This window comes from Protopterus annectens, chromosome 4.part0, assembly GCF_019279795.1.
Source record: "Protopterus annectens isolate FY-2018-M chromosome 4.part0, PAN1.0, whole genome shotgun sequence".
Classification (NCBI taxonomy): Eukaryota; Metazoa; Chordata; order Ceratodontiformes; family Protopteridae; genus Protopterus; species Protopterus annectens.
Genome location: NC_056733.1, coordinates 690092103 through 690114397, shown reverse-complemented (window position 1 = coordinate 690114397; position 22295 = coordinate 690092103). Strand labels below are relative to the sequence as shown.

Below are 22295 nucleotides of genomic sequence, written 5' to 3'. Positions count from 1 at the left end.
CAGTAGATTATATCACAGCAATGAAAGTTTTACTCAGTGATGTTTCAAACTATAAAATTGTGACAAATGATGACATCATTAGAAGTTTTTCAAAACTAGATATGGTTTTATTTGATTTATTAAGTCAAAATAATATCACTTATCCAGATTATGACTTTATGTACACCGAATACCCTATATTAGCCTGCATGTTTGGTATACCCAAGTTACACAAGTTTGAGAACATATTACCATTTAGGCCCATTATTTCAGCACGACAATCAAAGACAGAAACCATTTCTATTTGGTTAGATCAAATTTTGAACCCTATAGTGCAAAAAATGAATTTTTATTTAAGAGATTCTTGGCACTTGTTAGAATCATTGAGTACATTTCAAGTACCAGATCCTGATTTTTACTTTGCGTCTTTAGATGTGGTTTCTTTGTATACAAGTATAGAACACAATAAAGGTGTAGAAATGATGAGAGACTATTTATCTAATCACACAGATTTAGATAATAATATGGTAAACACAGTGTGTGTTTTAATGGAGATGGTATTGGATAACAATTTTTTCTCATTCGAAGGTGTACATTACAAACAAGTAGCAGGTGTTGCAATGGGTTCTAGGGTAGCACCCAGTTTTGCTAATTTGGTCATGGCTACGTGGGAGTTAGAAGTGTTTACATCAAATCCATTAGCAAAATATTCAATGTTTTACAGACGATACATTGATGATTTGTTTATTTTGTGGAAGGGTGATTTGGATAGCTTTTGTAGTTTTGTTGATAGTTTGAATAAGTCTACTGACTTTTTGCATTTTACCATAGGACATTTTGGTAAAACTTTAGACTTCCTTGACATTCATTTAAGTTATGATGTAGAAAATTTACAGTTTGAAAGTAGTATTTATAGGAAGTCTACATTTACCAATCAATATTTGCATTTTACTAGTTTGCATCCGACCTTTATGAAAAAAGGAGTGGTCAAAGGGCAATTTATTAGGTTAAGTCGGTTAACTACTAATAATGAGAAATTCAATGAAGAGGCTGTTAAGCTTAAAACTTTTTTCATTGAGAGAGGTTACAGTGTACATTGGCTTCAAAATATTATGGGAGAGGTAGTGTGTTTGAGAGACACTAAAGCCACTCCCATTCTCAAGAAGGCCAAAGAAACACTTTCTGTCAGTTTAAAAGTTATTAACAATGAGACCAAAACCTTTCATTTAGCATTTCCTATACCAATAACAAATGAAATGAACACTATTAGAAACATCATTTCAGACAATTGGAAGGTAGTTTTGGGTAACCACGACTTAGCAAATATTATTGGTACAGTTCCAATTTTCACGTATAAGAAAACATCTAGTCTTAAATTTTTATTAGAAAAGAGTACTGGTAATAGTAAATTGATTAATCAATCATTAATGGGTACTTTCCCTTGTGGAAACTGCAAATATTGTAGGTTTGTTTCAGGAACTAGTTCAGTTTTCTTTAAACATTTGAATAAAGAATTCTACAGCAGGGGGCATTATACTTGTACAACAAAGAATGTGGTGTACGTAGCTATATGTAATTCCTGCGAACAATTTTATATAGGAAAAACTATCAGAACCCTTCACAAAAGAATTTATGAGCATTTGTTTGCTATTAAAAATAAGGATTTCAAAAATGCCTTGGCCAAACATGCAGATGTATGTTCAGATTTTAAGAAATTTACCTTCTCAGTTTTAGAAAAAGTAAATGATCAATTATTCAGTGGGAACTATAAAGTAAAATTAGAATGTAGGGAAGCTCTGTGGCAAATTATGCTAAGAGCGGATGAGTTCCCAGGTTTGAATGAAGCCATTAACATCAAATGTTTCCTGCAAGCACAACGGTTATAGTGTTAGATTAAAATCAAATTAATAATATTATATTGTTTATTATTAGAGTTTATGATGAATGATGTATTTACAAGTATTTTTAAGAGTACAATTTTTAAGAGTACAGTTTGTGTGACATTTTATATTTCAAACAGTTTAATTAACTATGTTAAATTGGTACTAGTTTGTGATTGGATCATTATTTCATGTGACATTAATTATTGTTATTTAAATTTACTTGTTTGTATGTTTGTTACATTTCTGAGGAAGTTCACAGTTATTAAAAGTGAACGAAACGCGTAATTTGGACTTATTTTCCTTATACTCGTCTTTTGGGTCATTGTTCGGCACTGTGTGGTTTTATATAGATATATATATATATATATATATATATAGGAATTAGTGATTAATAGTTGTTTTTTTTCTTGTATCTGCCTAGTGAAGTGTTTTTACTTTTAGTCATGTCGGAAAAAGCAAAATCCGGCTTTAAGAGATGTCAGTGTGGGCAGAAAATGTCCATTACTGACAATCACGCGTCCTGCGTTTACTGTCTTGGCCCTCTCCACCTTCAAGAGGATTGTTCTATTTGTCATTCCTTTAGCGGGGGGGGTCATGACAGATAGACGCAGGAAGCTTATAGACAGAGGATTGCTTAAGCCTGCCTTTCAAGAGGCTTTGGACAAGTTGGATCAGGCTTCTAAATCCTTGAAGGGGTCGAAGATGTCGGAGCCCATGTCATCGGCTCCGAGTTCATCTTCTAAGGTACGTTCGCCGGTTCCACAGACCTCGGGGCCGAGCGTCGAATGTTTATCTTTCACTGAGCCCCAGATCTTGGAACCGGTGTCGGAGCTGCCGCCACTGTCCATTCTTCGGTCTGTGCCATCTTCGGCTCCTTTGACCCGTTCTTCCAGACTGTTATCTGAGACAGATGTGGATCGTGTCGTGCAGAAACTCATGGAAAAAACAGCCCTTTCCAAGTTGATTGCAGTTTCCTCCCAGTTGGTGTCGAAACTAGAAGGCCTCCCCATATCTCCAAAGGGGCTCCTTCGAGACCCATCCAGATCTCAGAGCCGGGAGAGGATGACCTGATGATAGTGGAGCCCTCGGTGCCGAAACCCTCCATTGCACGATCGACACCATTGACTTCGACTCCTTCTGAACTGGTAGGGGAGTCGCGGAGCCGACGGTCTCTCCTCGGTTCCGGGACTGAGAGTCGTACCGACCTGTCAGTGCCGACTCTCCCTCTCGGGGCCTCGGCGCAGACTGGCTCGACTCCGTCCTCGGGGTCGGAGCCCACAGCCCCTGGGTCTGGGATGCTCCCGTGTTCTTTGGAGCCGGGGGAGTCCTCGGCCCGGGGTTCAGGGGCTTTTGACCTTATGAGGAAAGTATTGTCTGCACAGACAACTTCATCAGAGGCGTCTTCTCCTTCCCCAAAATGGCCGCTTTCTGTTTCTGCCCCCACGACCCATCCAAAGCATAGAGCCCCATTGCCTCAGCCACCCCCAGAGGGTTCCCCCTGTTCCTTGGAGGCCTCACCAGAAGCCCCTTCTGATGAGGTCCTGAGGAAATGGCTGTGCAAGAGGAGGCACATAGATTCCCCACAGGAGGCACATAGATTCCCCACAGGAATCTCTAATGTCTGACAGCAACTTGGATGAGGCAGAGGGGTCCCCCAATCACCCTCTGAGGATGTGTCATTTGCAAACATCCTGGAGATCTTGAAACAGAGGGGTGATTGGCAATCCCTAGCCCCCACTGAGGACGAGTCGGTGCTGCTGAAGGCTTTCGGGGCTCAACCTTCTACCTCCTGGGTGACTCCACCCTTCGATGAATTAATGGAATTGATTGCTCGAAGGGCGTGGGAGGCACCTGACACAGTGGAACCAGTCCCTAGAAAACCAAACAAGTTTATCACTGCCCCCCAGGATAAGACTTATCTCACCGAGAGTTCCGGTCGACGCTATGGTGGTGGCGGCAGCCACAAAAAAGGAGATGTCTGAGTCTTCCTCATCTGTTCATCCTCCTAATAAGGACTCTAGGACTATGGACAAATATGGGAAGCGCGTTTTTAGTTCAGCGACTTTTTCCATGCGTTCGCTAAACTATTTGACTCATCTGCAGAGGGATCTCATCAAGGAGCTGACAGATACCCTCCAGGGTAACACAGATGTTGCTGTTTCAGATAAGGTAACAGCACAACTTAACACCCTTACCTCCATAGTAAACTCATCCATGAGGCTCATCTCGCATGCAGCCGAAGGATCGAGTAGAGCTGCAGCTTCAGCGATTGCTCTTCAAAGACAATCGTGGGGCTGTGCTCCTTTGTGGAAGCCTTCAAGTCTTCCTTTGCCAATGCCCCTTTTGATGGTGCCACACTCTTCGGGCCCAAGGTTAAGGAGACTCTGACTCGGTCTGAGCAAGAGGGAAAGACCCTGTCTGCTGTCGGGGTCCGTTTTTCTGCTCCAACTAGACCGTACCCCAAAGGGCAACGAGGCGGGAAAATGTGGTTCAGTAAGAATCGGGGATCTTTCCAAGCCACACAGAGTGATACCCCCTCCAGAGGCAGAGGGGGGGGGTAGAAATGGAAGACGCCGCCCCAGCGGCAGAGGGGATCCGCATAACCAAGGCGACAGGGATTCATAGGTTCATAGGTTCATACTAAGCTATCTGCCCTAGGGCATTTATAAGCCTAGCCAGAGTGTGTTTGGCTTTCGCCACCCATTTTAAATTAATTTTGCTATGCATTTTTTGAGGTTAGTATACTGTGCCTCTGTCTATCAGTGACACAGAAGTGATAGCCGGGGTAAACCTACGATCTCCCATCCACTCATCAAGATTCCTCTTGAAGAGAGTCAATGTGGGACTCTGCCTAACCTGGACTGGGATTTTATTCCAGAGTGAAGGGAGCCTCTGGGTTATGAATCTGTCCCTCCAGTATGTCCTATTTATTTCAGTGCTGAGGTTCAAGTCTCTCGAGGCGTAGCTCGATGGGATTTGGATTTTTTTGAGGTGCAGCATGTCCATTAATTCTGGGTTGGACATGGCTTTATACGTCAGGCACAGATCGCCTCTGAGCAGGCGGTATGCCACTGAGTAGAGCTGGAGTTTCTTTAACCGGGCAGCATATGGCATCTGTTTGAGCCCTTTGATCCTCTTGGTGAGGTACTTTTGGGGTCTTTCCAGTTGCTGCAGGTGTCTGGTAAGGTACATCCCAAAATGGGCATTGTACTCAATTATGGGCCTGATGAGGGATGAGTAAAGAGGTACGATGACCTCCCCTGATCTAGATGTGAATCCCTTCATGATTAGGTGGGCTATATAAAATGTTTTTCTAACCACTTTGGCCACGTGGTTGTCAAATGAGAGATTGCTATCAATTTGGGTCCCCAGGTCCCTAATGACTTCTTCCAGATTTAATGGATTACCACCTATGTGGTAATTTGTGGGCACTTTGTTTTGCCAAAGGGGATGACTATACACTTTTTGGCGTTTAGCTTGAGGCCATGGCTCTGGCACCAGTTGTCTGTTTCTATGAGGCCCTTTTGGAGGATGCTTGTGTCGGCTGGAGAGTTGATTATGGCACCCAGTTTGCAGTCATCTGCGAACTTGGTCAGCCACAGTCCTTCTGTGTTGGCCTGTACCACCGAGAAATATATACCGAACAAGAGAGGTCCCAGGACTGAGCCTTGTGGGATGCCACTTGTAAATGGTTTGGAGTCTGACATGGCTCCAGCAATTCTAACCATGTGGGTTCTGTCCTTGAGCCAGTTTGCAACCCATCTAGTGACATAGGGGTTTATATTTAAGCTGGTGAGCTTATCTATAATGCCCGAGTGGGGTATTGTATCGAAGGCTTTTGCGAGGTCCAGGTAGGCTGTGTGGACCACCTTCCCCTCGTCAATGGCCTTGGTGACTGTTTCAAAGAAATCAACCAGGTTTAAGAGGCAGGATCTGCCCTTAACAAAGCCAAACTGGGTAGGATCCAGTGTCTGTAGGTCCCCAATATCTTTATTTATGAGGTCCATGATGATCCTTTCCATAGCTTTGCAGACCAAGCTAGTCAGGCTTATGGGGCGATAGTTTCCAGGATCTGTTGAGGCACCACCTTTGTGGAGAGGGACCACTGTTGCTGTACGCCACTCTTTGGGTACATATCGTGTAGTAAGGCTAAGATTGAACAGTAGTTTTATGTTTGGGTTTAGCTCTTCTTGGAGTTCATGTAGGACGCAGCGGGGGACACCATCTGGTCCGATTGATGCTGTGTTTTTTTGCTTTGGAGAGGGCAGCTCTTACCTGAGCATCTGAGATGTCAGGGGCAGCACTCTGTTGGGATAGATATTTGCCCTTTTGGTGGGGAGAGGGGAGAAGTTTGCACTGAACCTGTCAGCTAGGATGTTGGCAATGTCTGTGGGCTTGGTGTATTTTTGTCATTTTGGACTAATTCTGAGCATATCTGGGAATTCCCACCCAGGTTCCTAACATAACTAAAGAAAGCCTTGTGATTATCCTTAGTGTCCTGTGCAATTTTTCTCTCGAAGCTGGCCTTAGACGATTTTATGAGTGCCCGTAGTTTTTTGCTAATACTGATCAGAGATGCCTTCCCTTTTTGGGATTTTGCTCTATCATGTAGTAGCTTCCTCCTTCTATTGTGTAGTTTGTTTATGGCTGGGGTCCACCAGACAGGACGCCTGCCTTTGGAGGATTGGGTCTTGGTTTTATTTGGGATTGCATGATCCATGCATTCCTGAAGGTGTTCATAGAATGCGTTTATAAAGGATTCTGCAGTCTGGGCCATATTTTCCACAGGCCTGGGGGCTTTGAAGGATTTCGCCTCAGTTTTGAGGCGTGTGAAATTTGCTTTAGAGAAGTTTTTCACTGTGGTTTTCTGGGCAGGGGGTGGGGTCGGGATGTGAATATCCAGTGAGATTAGTTTATGGTCTGATCTTACCAGTGAGGGATACACTTCTGGTCTGGAGCATAGTGTCCCCATGTTGGTGATGATCAGGTCCAGTATGTTTTCCCCTCTTGTGGGAGTGGTAACAAGTTGTTCCATAGCATTTGAGTTTATAAATTCTAGGAACCTTTGGGCTAGGGTGTTGTAGCTAGAGTAATGCTCCCAGTCTATGTTTGGGTAGTTGAAGTCGCCCAATATAATGGTGTTTGGAGAGACCTTCATATTTTCCAGTATTCTCAGGAAGGCCAAGTGGGGTTCCTGTGTTTGGGAGGGTGGTCTGTAGCAGGCTATAAACTGGAAGGCAGTTTTACCCACAGTTAGTTGCACATGGATAGTGTCTGATGCTTCGTGCTGTGCCGCCAACCTGGAGGTGTGGGTATATTTGACTAATATTGATACTCCACCTCCTTTTGTGTTTCTGTCCAAGTTTTTGGGCCGGAAAGCATGGTATGAGGTCTAACCTGGTAGTGCTGTGGTGCTCTCTAGAGCCTTGAACCAGATTTCTTTTACTGAACAGATATCGATGTTCTCCATGCTAAGGAGAGTTTCGAAAAGTGCATCTTGACGTTTTGACTTCTCGCGTTGTGTAGCCTTACTCTTACTTTCTTATCACTTGTCATACCTATCCAGGTCGCGTTGTCTTTTGAGCCTTGCCTAAAAAGGCACTATGAGGGTAGGAAGAGCCTTTGGCAATAACCAAAGCCCAGGGTGACAGGTGCAAGCCGTCCCTAGCGATGCATCGTGGCTTGTTGAGCATGTCATCCCAGGCTGACAGGCATTGGATCCCCTTTGAATGACACCAACACTTAAGCCAATTGTTGAAATTGATCATCTTGTCTTCATATTGTGGCATCATTCTTGGTGAGGGTAAGATGCTACTCAAGGTCAGGGTCATACCGGCCTGGGCTACATGCTCAGAGAGCTACTCTATGTCTCTTTTCATGTAGTCCAGGGAGGTACGCCTCAGGTCATTCACACCAGCATGGACAATGACTGAGTCATATTTGTACTTGCCTTGGAGTGACCTGAGTGCTTGTGTTATGTGGCGGATCCTAGCGCCCGACAGGCAGCTCACCGTGACCCTCTCCTTGTTCAGCCTGGTGAGCGGGACGTCAGTGTGCCTGACGATAGAGTCACCTATTACAAGTGTATCAGGTGTGTTGTTTAGCCTTAAGGGCTGTGACTGTTCAGCACACTGGCTTTGTGAGTTATGTGTTGCACGTGTTTTGTTTTGGGGTAGCGGTTGCTTGGGTGTCTGCTTTGGAGGTCTCTGCTGCTTAGGCAGATTTTTATTTAGAGCCTCCGAGTATGTTTTTATGTGTTTGTGTTTGGTTTGTTGTCGTGGTAGGTCTATGTGAGACTGGAATTGTAGTGAGTGGGGTTTCCTTCTCCTCCTGACTGGTTACGCCAGTACTGAGTTGAGAGAGCTTAGCCTCCAGTTTGGCTATATGGTTGCATCTCTCACATGTGTTGGAATTTGTTGGGAGGAGGAGAGGGTTGTCTGTTTACATGAGGCAGTTGTAACATTGCCTCAAGATTCCCAGATTCACCTGCTGGACCGGAGAGGAGATTGACAACTGACCTTTGGACATGCTAGAATAGTATTGGGAATTCCTTTATAATTGAAAAAAAGACGCCTTTCCAGCACTCCTGAAGGGAGGCCTGGCTGTCCTGCTCTGGAGGCAGTCGGGGGTCGCTTGGCTTTATATCCACTGGCCAGGCTAAATATTACTTTGGATTCCTGGGTAAAAAGCATTATAACCAAAGGATACAAAATCCCCTTCACATCAACTCCACCTCTACAAAGAAGGTTTCCAGATGTGCCACCCCGTCTGCGAAGCCCAGCAGCTGTAGAAATTTCAAAGCTGCTCAAAAACAGAGTCATCCACCCAGTCCCGGCGGACCAAAGAGGATCCAGAACTTACTCAAGGTTCTTTTTAGTTCCAAAAAAGACAGGGGACTGGAGACCGATCTTAGATCTCAGCAATCTCGACACCTTCATGAAGAAGGAAAAGTTCCGGATGGTCACGCTTCAGTCGATCCTTCCATTCTTACAGAACGACGATTGGATGTACTCTATAGATCTCAGACGCGTACTACCACATCAAAATGGCCAGACCATCCAAAGATCACCTGCGCTTCCGGTAGGGAGCCATTCACTTTCAGTTTCGAGCTCTGCCCTTTGGACTCACCTCAGCCCCCAGGGTATTCACCAAATGCATGGTAGTAGTTGCGTCTCACTTGAGACAACAAGGATTCCAGGTGTTTCCCCTATCTGAACGACTGGCTCCTCACCGCCACCACCGAGCGTCGCCTCTTGCAAGCCAGAGACTACACAGTCGACCTTTGTTCCCACCTAGGGATTTCGATAAATTTCAAAAAGTCTTGCTTATCGCCCTCACAGCGTATTTCGTTCATCGGAGCAGACCTAGATACACGATTAACACTGCTAAAGCTCCCTCCAATAAGGGCGCCAACCCTCAAACAGCAGGTTCTTCTTCTACTAGAGAGCAAGAAAGCCCCGGCCAAACTGGTGTTGAAAGTTTTGGGACTAATGGCAGCGTCACTAATCGCAGTTCCTATGGGAGGATTACACATGAGGATCCTACAATGGCTGCTTTTCGCGCTGTGGTCGTTCCAGCACTTACCCCTAGCGCACGAGATTCTGATAGCAGACTCTTGCAGACGGGACCTCTCATGGTGGGTGTACAATCAGAACCTCACTATGGGTCATTCGTTTGTTCTACCTAGTCCAACGGCCACAATAACCACGGACGCTTCCCTGATAGGGTGGGGGGGCCTATTTCAGGGAAGAACAGTCCAAGGGGAATGGTCCAACATGGAGTACACTCTACACATAAATGTTCTGGAGCTGAGGGCGGTGTTCCTGGCGTTGCAACACTTCCAAGCCCTCTTACCTCTAGGAACAGTAGCAGTTCAGACGGACAACATGTCTGTGGTCTGGTACATAAACAAGCAAGGGGGAACCAGGTCTTACCCGTTATGCAGAGAGGCCATGAGAATTTGGCAATGGGCAGAGTCCACGGGTCGCTTTCTGATAGCAACGCACATCCCGGGGTCATCCAACATCATTACGGACAGGTTGAGCAGAGCCATCCTGTTACCTCACGAGTGGTCCCTCAATCCACAGATGGCGGAAGAGATCTTCCGCAAATGGGGCCAGCCTTGCTGCGATCTATTTGCTTCCCCATTGAATGCAAAATGCAGAAGCTACTTTGCCCTTCTACCCCCTCCGGGGGATGTCCCCAGGGACGCACTGATATACGATTGGCCCCCGGGTCTCCTATATGCATTTCCACCTACTCCTTTGTTTCCCAGATTTCTACAGAAAGCCAGGAACCTGGAAAGGACAATAATACTCGTAGCCCCGTTCTGGCCTAGGCAGATATGGTTCCCCTTTCTTCGAGCCCATCAAACAGAGGAACCGTGGATTCTGGACCCAGTACCAGATCTACTGACTCATTCGTCAGGAGTTCCTCACCCGTCTCTTCAGTCCCTCAAACTAGCAGCTTGGCTGCTCCGCTTCCCTGCCTAGCCAGGTCTGATCTACTTTCCCCGGCAGTTCAACACATTCTGGTTGCTTCTCATAAAGCTTCCACTACAAAACTCTACAGGAGTAAGTGGAAACGCTTTGTGTACTGGGCGTATAGCCAACACTTAGACCCCCTGGTAGCTCTTCTACATAAAGTATTGGAATTCTTATCTATCCTCTTTCACAAAGGAGCTTCTACTTCCACACTAAGAGTACAGTTGGCGGCCATATCGAACTTCCATATTGGTGAGGAGGGTTCTCCCATTATATCTCACAGTCTTTGTAAGGCCTTTATGAAAGGAACCTTCCATCTTAGACTGCCCGTCAGAAAACCTTTCTTTCCATGGAGCTTAAATTTGTTACTGTCGCAACTCATGTTGCCACCCTTTGAACCTGCTTTGTCCTGCCTCCTAAAGTTCTTATCATGGAAGATACTGTTCCTCTTCGCTGTGACTTCAGCTCGAAGAGTGTCAGAGTTGCAAGCATTATCGGTCAGACCACCTTACTTGATATTCCATCCAGATAGAGTCTCTTTGCGTACAAACCCATCTTTCCTTCCAAAGGTATGTTCAGTTACAAATATTAACCAATCCATAGAACTCCTTACCTTCTTCAAGAACCATACTAACAAGTTGGAGTATATGCTGCACAAGTTGGATGTTCACAGACAGTTAAGATTTTATTTGGATAGGACTAAAGCTTACAGGAAGACAGATCAGCTCTTTGTCGCGTTTGCAGACAATAAAAAGAGCATGGCAATTACTAAACTTACATTATCTAAATGGCTTGCTGATTGTATAGCCTTTGTATACTCTAAATCAAATCAGTCCTTACCCACCAAACCTAAGGCCCATTCTACCAGATCTGTCTCCACTTCTTTGGTTCATGCAGCTCGCTTGCCTTTGGACACGATTTGTGCAGCAGCCACGTGGTCTAAGCCGCATACTTTCATCACTCATTATAGAGTGGACAAAGTCTCCAAAGACAGGACATCTTTTGGTTCCACTGTGCTTAGGAACGTTCTTCCATAAGTCACTCGGGGTAATGGAGCTAGGGATGCTACCCGTGTGTAAGAACAAACTGCGAGATTGAACACTCTCACATAAAGAAGTTATGTCCTTACCATAACGTTCCATGTGGAGTGTTCATCTCGCCTTTGTTCTTACATTCCCTCCCTTCCCCTCCCCACATGTTTTGGAAGAACGGGTAGGATTAGATTCTGATCGACTTGTCTTAACCCCTTCCGGGGTATATGGTCCCGTGTATCATGGGGTATATGTTTCTACCCTTAGTTATTGCTATGGTGAGAGAGTGTCTCTGAATGCCTGAGAGAGTGTGTAGTTCTTGCACCGGAGGTGTTGGATTTTTGGTCTGGTTTGTTTGCAAACTAGATCTGAGTAATGGCAGGGAGGATTGTGGGATATGGGCTGGTCTTGAGCTTCTCTGAGATGCAGAGCTTTGCGATGCGGCTGACTCGGAGCCGAGGATCGGCTCCGAACCCGTGTGTAAGAACAAAGGCGAGATGAACACTCCACATGGAACGTTATGGTAAGGACATAACTTCTTTTTTGTGTTTTGTGCACATCACAGTCATGTAGTTTTTAACTTGTGTTAATGTGTGTATTTGGGGGGGGGTTGAAGTTCTCCTACAGTATAAAAAGTTTCATTACAAAGTATGCCCCACAAGAAATCCCATTCACACAACTTCAGGTATATCTTACAGCTTGCTCTGTTTGGTGTAATCAAACTACTGTCAATAACTTTGTTTTTTTATGTTTGCTGAGGATCTGATAACAGTTACGTAGATACTTTACGTAGTTATGTGGATAGTTTTTAAAGCAGGTAAAAGAAAACATCAATAATAAACTAATTGCTTCCATTTTATTATTTCAGGTGCTGTGATAAAAGATTATGGACCAAAATTAATTTAAACCATTGTAAATCAATCACCCCTCTTATGCTCAGTGGCATTATTAGGAGGCAACCTGTAACCCTTGACCTTGGCTGGACAAATATGTCCAAGAAACAACTAAGCTGGCTTACTAACAGGCTACCAGGTAGGAGACGTCTTTATAATTTAGCTCACATAGTGTCCATTTCACATTTTTGTGATAACACTGTGTGTAGGAGTCATTTACTTGTTTCATATTTTTCTTTCATATTTGTTAGAACAGAATAAGATTGAGGTATTTTTGTCAGTTGTAGAAAGTTTTTGAAATGGTGGCAAAAAAGTGGTTATATCCATGCAAAATAAATTCATTAGCGGAGGACAGTCACAGAGGTCTCACAAATAATACCTGTGAAAAGGGTGTTAAGCCCGCAGAAGCTGTTCATTGACACTGATTTCATTGAAGTAAATCACAAACGAGGCAGAGTGCACACACTGTATTAGCATTGACTTGAAGCTTATAGTAGTACTGAAAGAAATTGCCAAAACCAAGGGAGATGTGTTTGTGTTGTGTGTACATTCAAGCTTACTACTAGAAGTAACTTCACCATATCTTCCACAGTGTACTTTCATACTGTACATATTTTGTCTGTTTTAATGTTCATCGTGCACACAGCTGCAGTCATCACACTTGGGTTATCCTGCCGTCAGGCGGGTCCTCGGTCGGCCGAATTCCAAAGTCTAGGTCCGGCGTCTGTTGTCGTCGCTTCTTCCCTGACGTCAGTGCGGCAGGGGTATAAAAGAGGCAGCCGATGCCATTTTCTTCAGTCTTTCTTGCCACACGATGCCCGAAGCAGAAGCAGTTCGCAAGTGCCGGTCGGCCAGCTACTGAGATTTACGAACAATATTTCAGCCGAAGTCTTCTTTAAAGCTAAGTACCCCATTGGGGAAACTTTTCTTGCCTCAGACTGATGTCAGACAAAGTTAATAATTGCATTTCTTGTGGGAAGCAAATACCGCATAAGGATTTTCACTCTTACTGTATACCTTGCTTAGGGCCAGACCACGACATCTCGGCCTGCCGTTTTTGTGCTAGGTTTAACAAGCGCACTATTATGCGCCGGGCGGAGTTCGCCCTTCATTATTTTGGCAAAAAATTTAATTATATCATGTCGTCAGACTCACCAACGCCAGTTTTAGGCAAAAGACATCCGAGGCCTGCACCGAGTACTGAGACCACGCTTAGGCCGACTACCGGTTCTCCGGTACTTAGCGAGGCGCCTACGCAGCCCCTGACTACCGATGAAACTATTTTACCGGTGACTTCAGTACCCGAGGTCGCAGGTTCCTCTGTCTCCATGCCCACTGCAGATACCGACGCCACTCTTGGCGGGGAAGAAAATTTAGCGAGGCCTGCCATTTCTGAAGGCATCTCCAGGCCTCTACCACCTTTTCTATTAAATCCTTCACTAAATCTAAAGCTGCAATGAAAACTAAAAAACAGGGTCCTCAGACCTCCTCTCAAGGCCATATGTCTAAAAAACAGATGCTTAAAATGGCTGAGGATTTGATAACTCTCATCAGGGGTACTCAACCCCACTCAGACAAAAGACCCAGGTTGGAGGAAGACTACCCTTCCTCAGACCAGGCTTCTATTACCTCAGACCATTCTGAGGACCAGGATTACGCCTATTCCCCTATTCCCCTTTTGAAGACTCTGATGCTGAGGAGTCTATTCCCTCGGTCACCCCCCCCTGAGGACTACTTTTGGGGAAACCCTGCATACATTGAGAGAGCACTTCCACTGGGAAGGCCAAGATTACTCAGATTCCAAGAAAAGGCTCAGGGAATTTCTACTGCTTCCCCAGCATAGGCCCCTGGCTAGCCCTCCTGTTTTAGATATTTTGGATGATGTGTACGCAGAAGCCAGTCTTAATCCAGACTCTTTACCTCCAGCCCCTGTTAAACCAGACAGATATTACCGGGATGTTCTTCGTGTTTCACTGTTGCAGTCATAACTGTAGGGTGCTCCTGCCGGCAGGCAGCCCGAGGTCGGGCAGAATCCCAAAGTCTGGGTCCGGCGTCGGCTGTACAAGCTAGTACCCTAACGTCAGTACGCTCTGGTACATAGCCCTCAGCTGACGCCATCTTCTCCAGTCTTTCTTGCCGTGCGGTGGAAAGCAGCTCGCAAGTCATTGGTTGGCGATTTTCGAACAGCGTATTTTGTTGTTGTCTGTCCAAAGTTCTTACTTCTCTTCTCAAAGCTAAGTACCACGTTGGGGAATCTTTTTCTTGTTCCTCCGATGTCAGAAAAAGTTAATAATTGTATAATGTGTGGGAAACAAATACCTCATAAAGATTTCCACTCTTACTGTCTACCTTGCTTAGGCCCTGACCACGACGTTTCTTGTTGTCGGTTCTGTGCCAGGTTCAACTCTCGTACTATCAAGCGCAGGTACGATTGGGCTCTAAATTATTTTGGCAGACGCTTCAATTATAGAATGTCGTCGGACACTACCAGAATTCAAAGAAGCGCAAAGACAAAGACAGGCCTCCGAGGTCCAAACAGGACTCGTTGCAGCTGGAGCCAGCGTCCGGTTCGGCTGTCGTCAGTGAGGCGCTTTTGCAGCCCCTGTCGTCCGCCACTTCTGAACCGCTGGCCGATACGGACTCCCATGGGGAGCCATCAAGGCCTACTATTTTAACTGCTGCAGGACCTTCGGACGTCGCTCCCTCAGATGGGTCTGGAACCGCTGTGCAGGTACCGGCTTCTGAGGGGGTTTTCAGGCCTACTCACATCACTATTTCAAAGGCAAAGGCAAAGACAAAGACTCCTGTTAAGTCTAAAGTTCCTGCTCAAGCTGCTTCTGAATCTACTCCCAGGACACAGAAGCAATTATTAAAGATGGCTGAAGATTTGCTTACAATGATTAGGGGTTCTCACCCCCCTCCTGAGAAAAGACCTCGACAGGATGTTCCTCTGGATTCCTCTGACCAGGCTTCTGTATCTTCTGTCTCTTCCTCAGATCAGGACTATTCTTTTCCTCCTTATGAGGATTCGGATGCTGAGGACTCCTTACCCTCGGCCTCTCCGCCTGAAGATTTCTCTTTGGGGAAACCTTGCATGAGATGAGGGAACATTTTCATTGGGAAGGTCAGGAGTATTCTGCTTCCAAGAAGAGGCTTAGAGAATTTCTTCTTCTTCCTCAGCATAGGCCTTTAGCTATCCCTCCTGTTTTGGACATTGTAGATGATGCTTTTTCTGAGGCTAATTTGAATCCTGATTCCATGCCTCCTGCTCCTTCTAAGCCTGATAGATTTTATAGGGTTCCTGACTCTCATTTATTCTTATTTAAGAACCCTTCTGCGGCTCCTGAAACTATTTCTCAGGGCTCTAGGCTGCTAAGGTTGCTACTTCTAAAAATCCTATTCCCTCTGAGAAGGATTCTCGTGCTTTAGACTGGTGGGGAAAAAAGGTATATACTTCTGCTACCCTGTCTGTAAGGGCTTTAAATTGCCAGTTTCATATGTTTAAGTATCAGCAATTTCTTTTGTCTGTTTAAAAGCAAAAGCTTGCTTCCCTTCCTGCATGTGCAGAGGATAAGGAACTTCAGGATGTCTTGCATGCTACTGAACAAGTGAACAAACATAGTTTACATTGTGGTTTTGATGCTTTAGATGCTTCTTGAAGGGCTGCAGCCTCTGGTACTGTTATCAGGAGACATGCCTGGCTTCGTGAACAAAGTTTACCTGAACAGGTTAAGGCTAAGTTATTAGATGCCCTGTTCAACATGATGTTCTTTTTGGATCTAAGGCTGAGGAAGTTATTAAAAAGATGGAAGAAAAGGCAAAATCTATGCAGACTGTAAAAGATTTCTTGCAAGTTCAGCCTCCTAGATTTTCCAGGAATTGGCCCTCTAAAAATTGGTCCTTTCCCACATCTGACAGGCCTCAAAGGGGAAGATATAGACGCTCCAGAGGTCGTGGTCAAGGTCAGGCCTCTTACAGATCTAGACAATGGACTGCTTCTTCACCTAGAAGGGGAGAAGATAGATCCCAGTCTCAAAGAAAGCAAACTCAATGACTCTCTCGGTTGGGCTACAGGACCCCTTCACCTGGATGCCCCTCTCGGAGGAAAACTGTCTTTTTTACAGAAATTGGACTCATATTACCCAGGACAGATGGGTATTGGACGTGATTTTAAAAGGTTACAAATTCCACTTTCATACTTTGTCAAGGGCTTACGGTTGGCCAGATCTGCCAAAACATCAATGGTCAGAGGCCTTAAATCAAGTGGATGCTCTTCTGGCCATGAGAGCCATAGAGCCTGTTCCACTCTCAGAGATGGGAAAAGGTTTTATTCAAGACTGTTTCTGGTTCCAAGAAAACAAAACTCATGGAGACCTATTCTGGACCTTTCTGTGTTAAACACCTTTTTGGAAATTCCAAAATTCAAGATGCTTACTCTGCAGCAACTAATTCCAATGCTCTCTCAGGACGCCTGGATGGTGACATTGGACTTAAAGGAAGCCTACTTACACATTCCCATCAGGCAGGAACGCAGGAAATTCCTCAGGTTCAAGGCAGGTTCGAGACACTTTCAATTCTCTGTACTGCCCTTTGGTTTATCTACTGCACCCAGAGTCTTTACCAAGTGCCTGGCACCAGTAGTGGCTTATTGCAGACTTCAGGGGATCCAGATTTACCCCTATTTGGACGACTGCCTTATTCAGGCAGACAGCAAAGATCTTCTACTTCAACATCTGGACTTTGTTCAACGTCTTCTCCTCCTACTGGGATTCTCAGTGAACACAAAAAAGTCACATTTGATCCCTTCTCAACAAAGGGTATTCTTGGGAGCCCTCTTAAATACAACCTTACAAAGGGCATTCCTCACTCCAGAAAAACAAACACAGCTGGCTTCTATTTTCAACCCCTTGGCAACTCTATCTCAGCTCACTGCAAGGAAATTCCTGCAGACTCTGGGCTACATGGCTTCCTGCATTCTGTTGATTCCAAACGCAAGGCTTCATATGAGAAAGCTTCAATGGTATCTGAAAAGTGTATGGTCACAGCATTAACACGATCTGGATATTCTGATTCCTCTGATCCCCTGCCTCCAGAGGGAGTTCCTCTGGTGGTCCAGGGTATGTGCTTTAAACGAAGGAAAGCCTTTTCGTCTACCTCAACCTACTCAAATCCTAACCACGGACGCCTCGGATTATGCTTGGGGAGCACACTTTCTAGACAATTGCCAGCAGGGAACCTGGACAAAGGACCATCTTCACTGGCACATCAATCTGAAGGAAATGTTGGCAGTTCAAAATGCTCTTCTAGCCTTCAAGAACCTTTTGCAACCAGGGCCTCTGCTAATCCGCACAGACAACACCACGGTCATGTGGTACATCAACAAGCAGGGGGGTTCTCATTCACCCCTTTGCAGACTAGCTATGGCTTTATGGGACACAGCTCTAAATTTGAATCTACATCTCCAGGCTCAATTCATTCCAGGGGAACAGAATCTCTTAGCAGACAGCCTGAGCAGAAACATTTCAGATCCTCACGAATGGATGCTAGACACCAACTTATTCAACAGGATTACTGCAGTTTGGGGATGTCCCCAGATAGATCTGTTTGCATCCCTTCTCAATCATCAGCTGCCTCGCTTTTGCACCAGGTCCTTCCACAAAACAGCTTGGAAAGTGGATGCCCTGTCCTTCAGCTGGAGAAGCCTTTCAGGATATGCCTTCCCTCCTCTTCCTCTACTACCTCGGTATTACTGAAGATAAAACAGGACAAGCCCAAGTTCCTCATCTTGATTGCTCCAAATTGGCCTCGACAGTTTTGGTATCCAACTTTAAAGCACCTGTTCTTGGAGCCTCCTTGGATTCTCCCTCTGAACCCTTCTCTTCTGTCCCAGCATCAGGGTCAGTTACTACATTCCAATCTCAAGACCCTTTGCCTGGCAGCTTGGCTCTTCAAAGGAATTTGATTTCCTCTAGTCTTCCCAAACAAGTTTTGGATGTTCTTCTGGAAGCTAGACGGCCTAGCACTAGGAAATCCTATGCCTCTAAATGGAAGAGGTTTTGTATTTGGATGCAGGACCGAGGCTCGGATCCTCTGGTACCTGATCTCTCTTCTATTTTGCTTTACCTTCGGATCTTTTATCTAAAGGACTTTCCTTTTCTTCCATTAAGATTCATGCTTCTGCTATTTCTGCTCATTTCAATTCTGATCCTCCTGTTTTTTCTCATCCTTTGGTGAGACAATTCTTGAGAGGGGCTAAAATTTATGCGCCTCCCAGGACCCCTCCTGTTCCTGCCTGGGATCTTAATTATGTTTTAGAAAAACTTACTTTGCCTCCTTTTGAGCCTGCTGCATCTTCAGATATTAAGTTTTTATCTTGGAAGACTGTTCTTTTATTAGCATTGACTTCTGCCAGAAGGGTCTCAGAGTTGCAAGCTCTCATGGCTGTGGAACCATACCTTATTTTCCATCAGGACAGAGTATCCTTGAGGACCAATCCTACTTTCATGCCTAAGGTGATTTCGAAAGTGGCTTTAAATCAGACAATTCACCTTCCTACTTTCTTTCCTAATCCTCAAAATAAAGGGGAAAGGATTTTGCATTCATTGGATGTACACAGACAGTTACGATTTTACCTGGACAAGGCTAAAGAGTTCAGAAAGTCTAATCAATTGTTTGTTTCTTTTGCCTCCAGTTCTCTTGGAAAACCTATTTCTAAACAAACTATTTCCAAATGGATTGCTTATGGAATCAGATTTTGTTACACTCATCATGGGAAATGGTTTCCAGGTACCATTAGAAGTCATTCTACTAGAGCAGCTGCCACTTCTGCAGCTTTCCTCAGAGGAGTTCCTACCAAGGATATCTTGGAAGCTGCCACTTGGAGTTCTGTGCATACTTTTTCCAAGCACTACAATCTCCCACTGTATTCTAAGACCAGGGCAGGCTTTGCCTCTGCTGTTTTGCAGGGTATTCTTGCCTCCCCTTCTGTCTAAAGCCTCCTCCCCTTTTTTCACTGCTTTGGGATTCCACCCTACAGTTATGACTGCAACAGTGAAACACGAAGAACATAGTACAGTTGTGTACACCTACCATAAATGTAGATGTTCGAGTGTCTTCACTGTTGCAGTCGGTGTTTCCTCCCTCCTATCCCTCTTTTTCTCTTTTGTGGTGTATTTGTGTTTCCTTGTTGGATTCATTTTTGTTTTATTGGGGACTTCTGACATCTAGGGCAAGAAAGGCTGGAGAAGATGGCGTCAGCTGAGGGCTATGTACCAGAGCGTACTGACGTCAGGGTACTAGCTTGTACAGCCGACGCCGGACCCAGACTTTGGGATTCTGGCCGACCTCAGGCTGCCTGCCGGCAAGAGCACCCTACAGTTATGACTGCAACAGTGAAGACACTCGAACATCTACATTTATGGTAGGTGTACACAACTGTACTTTCCTGATTCTCACCAGTTCCTTTATAAAAGCCATACTGCTGACCCAGAAACTATTTCACAGGGTCCCAAGGGGATTTAGGCCTCTACTGCTAAAAACCCTTTACCTTCAGAGAGAGATTCCAGAGCATTAGAAAGGTGGGGGAAAAAGGTGTATACATCAGCCACTTTAACCATGAGGGCATTAAACTGTCAATTTCATATGTTAAAGTACCAACAGTTCTTGCTATCTCAGCTGAAAAGCAAAATGACACAAACAGAACAACCAGAATTGAAAGAGTTGTAGGATTTGTTGCATGGAGCAGAGCAAGTGGGGAAACATACCTTGCAGTGTGGTTTTGATGCTTTAGGGGCCTCATGTAGAGCTGCTGTCACGGGATCTGTCATACGTAGACATGCTTGGCTCAAAGAGCAAACCTTACCAGATCATGTCAAAGCAAAGTTATTAGATGCACCACTTCAAAAAGATGTATTGTTCGGTGTTAAAGCTGAGGAGGTACTAAAGAAAATGGAGGAAAAAGCGAAATCTATGCAAACAGTTAAAGATTTCTTGCAGGTGCAACCTCCACGCTTCAGCAGAAACTGGCCTTCAAAAATTTGGTCCTTTCCAGCCATGGACAGACCTCAAAGGGGCAGATACAGACGCCCAAGGGGTAGAGGACAACCTCAAGGATCTTACAGAGCTAGACAGTGGCAAGCACCAACCCCAAGAGGTGGAGAAGATAGACCACAGTCATTCAGAAAACAGACACAATGACTTCCCCCTATGCCTGCCAAACAAAGCTATAATGGCAGCACCTTTGGGTGGAAAACTGGCCTTATTTTCAAAAAACTGGCACATTGTTACAAAAGACAAATGGATTCTGGATATTATAGACAGAGGCTACAGGTTCCACTTTCACACCCTTCCAAAAATGAGAGGCATGCCAAACCTGCCACAAAATCAATGGGCAGAGGCACAAAGACAAATTTCCGCTCTCATGGATATGAAAGCAATTCAAGAGGTACCTGCAAAAGAACAAGGTCAAGGTTTTTATTCAAGACTATTTCTGGTACCAAGGAAGGACAAAGATTGGAGACCCATCTTAGACCTATCTATTCTAAACACATATCTAGAGGTACCAAAATTCAAGATGCTCACACTACAGCAGCTTCTTCCCATGCTGGGCAAAGAGTCTTGGCTGGTAACGCTGGACCTCAAGGAGGCATACCTGCATGTCCCTATCAGACAAGATTGCAGAAGATACCTCAGATTTCTTGCAGGTTCAACCCATTACCAATTCTCTGCATTGCCCTTTGGCTTATCTACTGCACCCATAGTGTTTACGAAATGCCTGGCATCAGTAATTGCCTTCTGCAGACAACAAGGAATATAAATCTACCCATATCTGGATGACTGCCTGATCCAAGCGGACAGCAAGTACATTCTATTGCAGCATCTGGCGTTTGTAATAAAACTGTTAAACTACCTGGGTTACACAGTGAACAAAAAGAAATCAAAACTAATACCTTCTCAACAGATAATTTTCCTAGGTGCCAGCTTAAATACAACAACCCAGATGGCCTACCTCACGCCAGACAAACAAGGGCAACTGTCTCAATACTTCAACAAAATGGCAACTTTAACCAGACTAACTGCAAGGAAAGTCCTGCAGGCTCTGGGGTTCATGGCATCTTGCATCCTACTAATACCATGTGCAAAGTTGCATATGAGGAAACTACAATGGTACCTAAAAAAACATATGGTCTCAACACAGCCACAGCTTGGAAACAATTATACCACTCATTCCATGCCTTCAAAAGGAATTTTTGTGGTGGGCTCAAGCATGCCAAAGAAACACAGGTCTCCCTTTCTGTTTACCACAAGCAACTCAAATCATCACGACAGACGCCTCAGACTACGCCTGGGGAGCACACATGGCAGATCAGTGCATTCAGGGAAAATGGACCCAAAAAGAGAAGCACCTACACATCAACCAGAAGGAGATGCTAGCCGTGCAAAATGCTCTTATGACCTTCAAAGACCTACTGCATCCAGGCCAGCTATTAATAAGGACAGACAACACCACAGTCATGTGGTACATAAACAAACAGGGGGGACTCATTCATACCCCCTGTGCAGGCAAACTATGACCCTGTGGAAGACAGCACTGGAATTACAAATTCAACTACAGGCACAATTCCTACCAGGGAAGGAAAACACACTGGCAGACAACTTAAGCAGAAATATGACAGACCCACATGAATGGAAGTTGCATCCTCAAGTCTTCTCAAAGATAACTCAAGCATGGGGACAACCAGATATAGATGTATTTGCTACCCACAGAAATTACCAGTTGGAGAAATTCTGTTCAAGGACCTATCATCCACAGGCCTAGAAAGTGGACGCACTCTCTTTCAATTGGACAACATTGACAGTCTATGCCTTCCCGCCTCTACCTCTACTGACCAAAGTTCTATTAAAAACCAGAGCAGAGAGGCCACAAATGATTCTTATTGCTCCAGTCTGGCCATGACAGCACTGGTATCCCCTCCTAAAGAGCCTGTCACACTCACCACCATGGATCCTACCTCGAGTTCCTCTTCT

General features: G+C 44.9%; 1 protein-coding gene across 5 annotated transcripts in view; it reads left to right on the top strand.

Moving 5' to 3' along the window:
- The window catches only part of KDM2B (lysine demethylase 2B), a 3837686-nt gene that overhangs the window by 3611592 nt on the left and 203799 nt on the right, over positions 1-22295 (top strand). For all 5 annotated transcript variants that reach the window (XM_044068658.1, XM_044068655.1, XM_044068654.1 and 2 more), the window contains one exon: positions 12245-12408. In XM_044068658.1, the coding sequence (XP_043924593.1) occupies positions 12245-12408 (164 nt within the window). The remainder of the gene's footprint in view (positions 1-12244; positions 12409-22295) is intronic.